Source organism: Neurospora hispaniola (assembly GCF_033458365.1).
Source record: "Neurospora hispaniola strain FGSC 10403 chromosome Unknown B0T23scaffold_8, whole genome shotgun sequence".
Classification (NCBI taxonomy): domain Eukaryota; kingdom Fungi; phylum Ascomycota; class Sordariomycetes; order Sordariales; family Sordariaceae; genus Neurospora; species Neurospora hispaniola.
Window position 1 is genome coordinate 318,875 of NW_026944413.1, and position 1,015 is coordinate 319,889.

Below are 1,015 nucleotides of genomic sequence, written 5' to 3' on the forward strand. Positions count from 1 at the left end.
ATAGTAAATTATTCAAACTACTGCCTAAGGATGATATAGAAATTGTACCGCCCGATAAAGAAATATAATAGGACGATTGGATACGTATAACTTAGGAAGCCCCGGATTGGCCTATAAGCATTAACAAAGATATTAATCTTTTTAACTAACGTTCTATTGATTTCGAATATAATTAGTAGACCTATTATAGATTGTATAATAGTATTATAGCTAATATCTTAAATTATTAAAAAGGTATAAAGTTTAATTATTCTAATATATTCGAGGTTGAGGCGGTTATTAGTATTGCGGTAGATAATTTTAACCCCGACTAATACTTTATTTATAATATATTCGTCGGATATTATAAATTATTTCTTCGTAGTAACAATCTTATACCCTTAAGAATATAATTGAATAGTAAGGGTAGTATTAATAAGTCGTATATTATTCGATTACTCTTTATTCGTTTAGAGGAATTAGCACCTAATAACCGCCAGTATACCAATAAATAGAGGCTTCCTATTGTTATACGAATTGCTCCTACTAGTATGGCGGCTAATAATATTAATAGCTCTACGCTATATTCGCTACTTCGGCTACTTATTTCAAAAACTAGTATTATACTACCAAATCTGAGCCCTAACGACCTAGCGTCTTTATAGTTTAGGCTTTATTATTTGTAGTATTTGATGATGGACGAGAAGTCGATAATCGGTTTTAAAATAATATATTACTTAAATTAATAATTGAAGTAGGTATTTCCAAACTATAATAATATTTTCTTTAATAGTAAGAGTATTGTTTTAATAGGGGATTTCTATTAATGACCTCTTGTAATAGAAAAGTCCCTAATTAATATATAGTTATACGGGTAATAATTACCCGAAAATATAGTAGGAAAATTAATATACTATTCGTTCGATTGGACTATTAAATTTAGATAGATTATTTAATAAGGTAGTAATAAATAAGCGGTATTTCGAAACGTATTTAAAGGTTTACAATATTCGTAGCCTACCCGCGAATAGTAGGA

The 1,015-nt window shown here is 28.5% G+C and overlaps 1 protein-coding gene across 1 annotated transcript; it reads left to right on the plus strand.

The window, feature by feature from the left end:
- Positions 1-392: 392 nt before the first annotated feature.
- B0T23DRAFT_324162 (uncharacterized protein) lies at positions 393-644 on the plus strand (the record flags this gene model as incomplete). Its single annotated transcript, XM_062835398.1, is given in 2 exon segments — positions 393-478; positions 497-644. Coding segments are annotated over 2 exon segments (234 nt in total), but the record flags the coding sequence as incomplete, so codon positions are not given.
- Between the last annotated feature and the right edge of the window lie 371 nt (positions 645-1,015).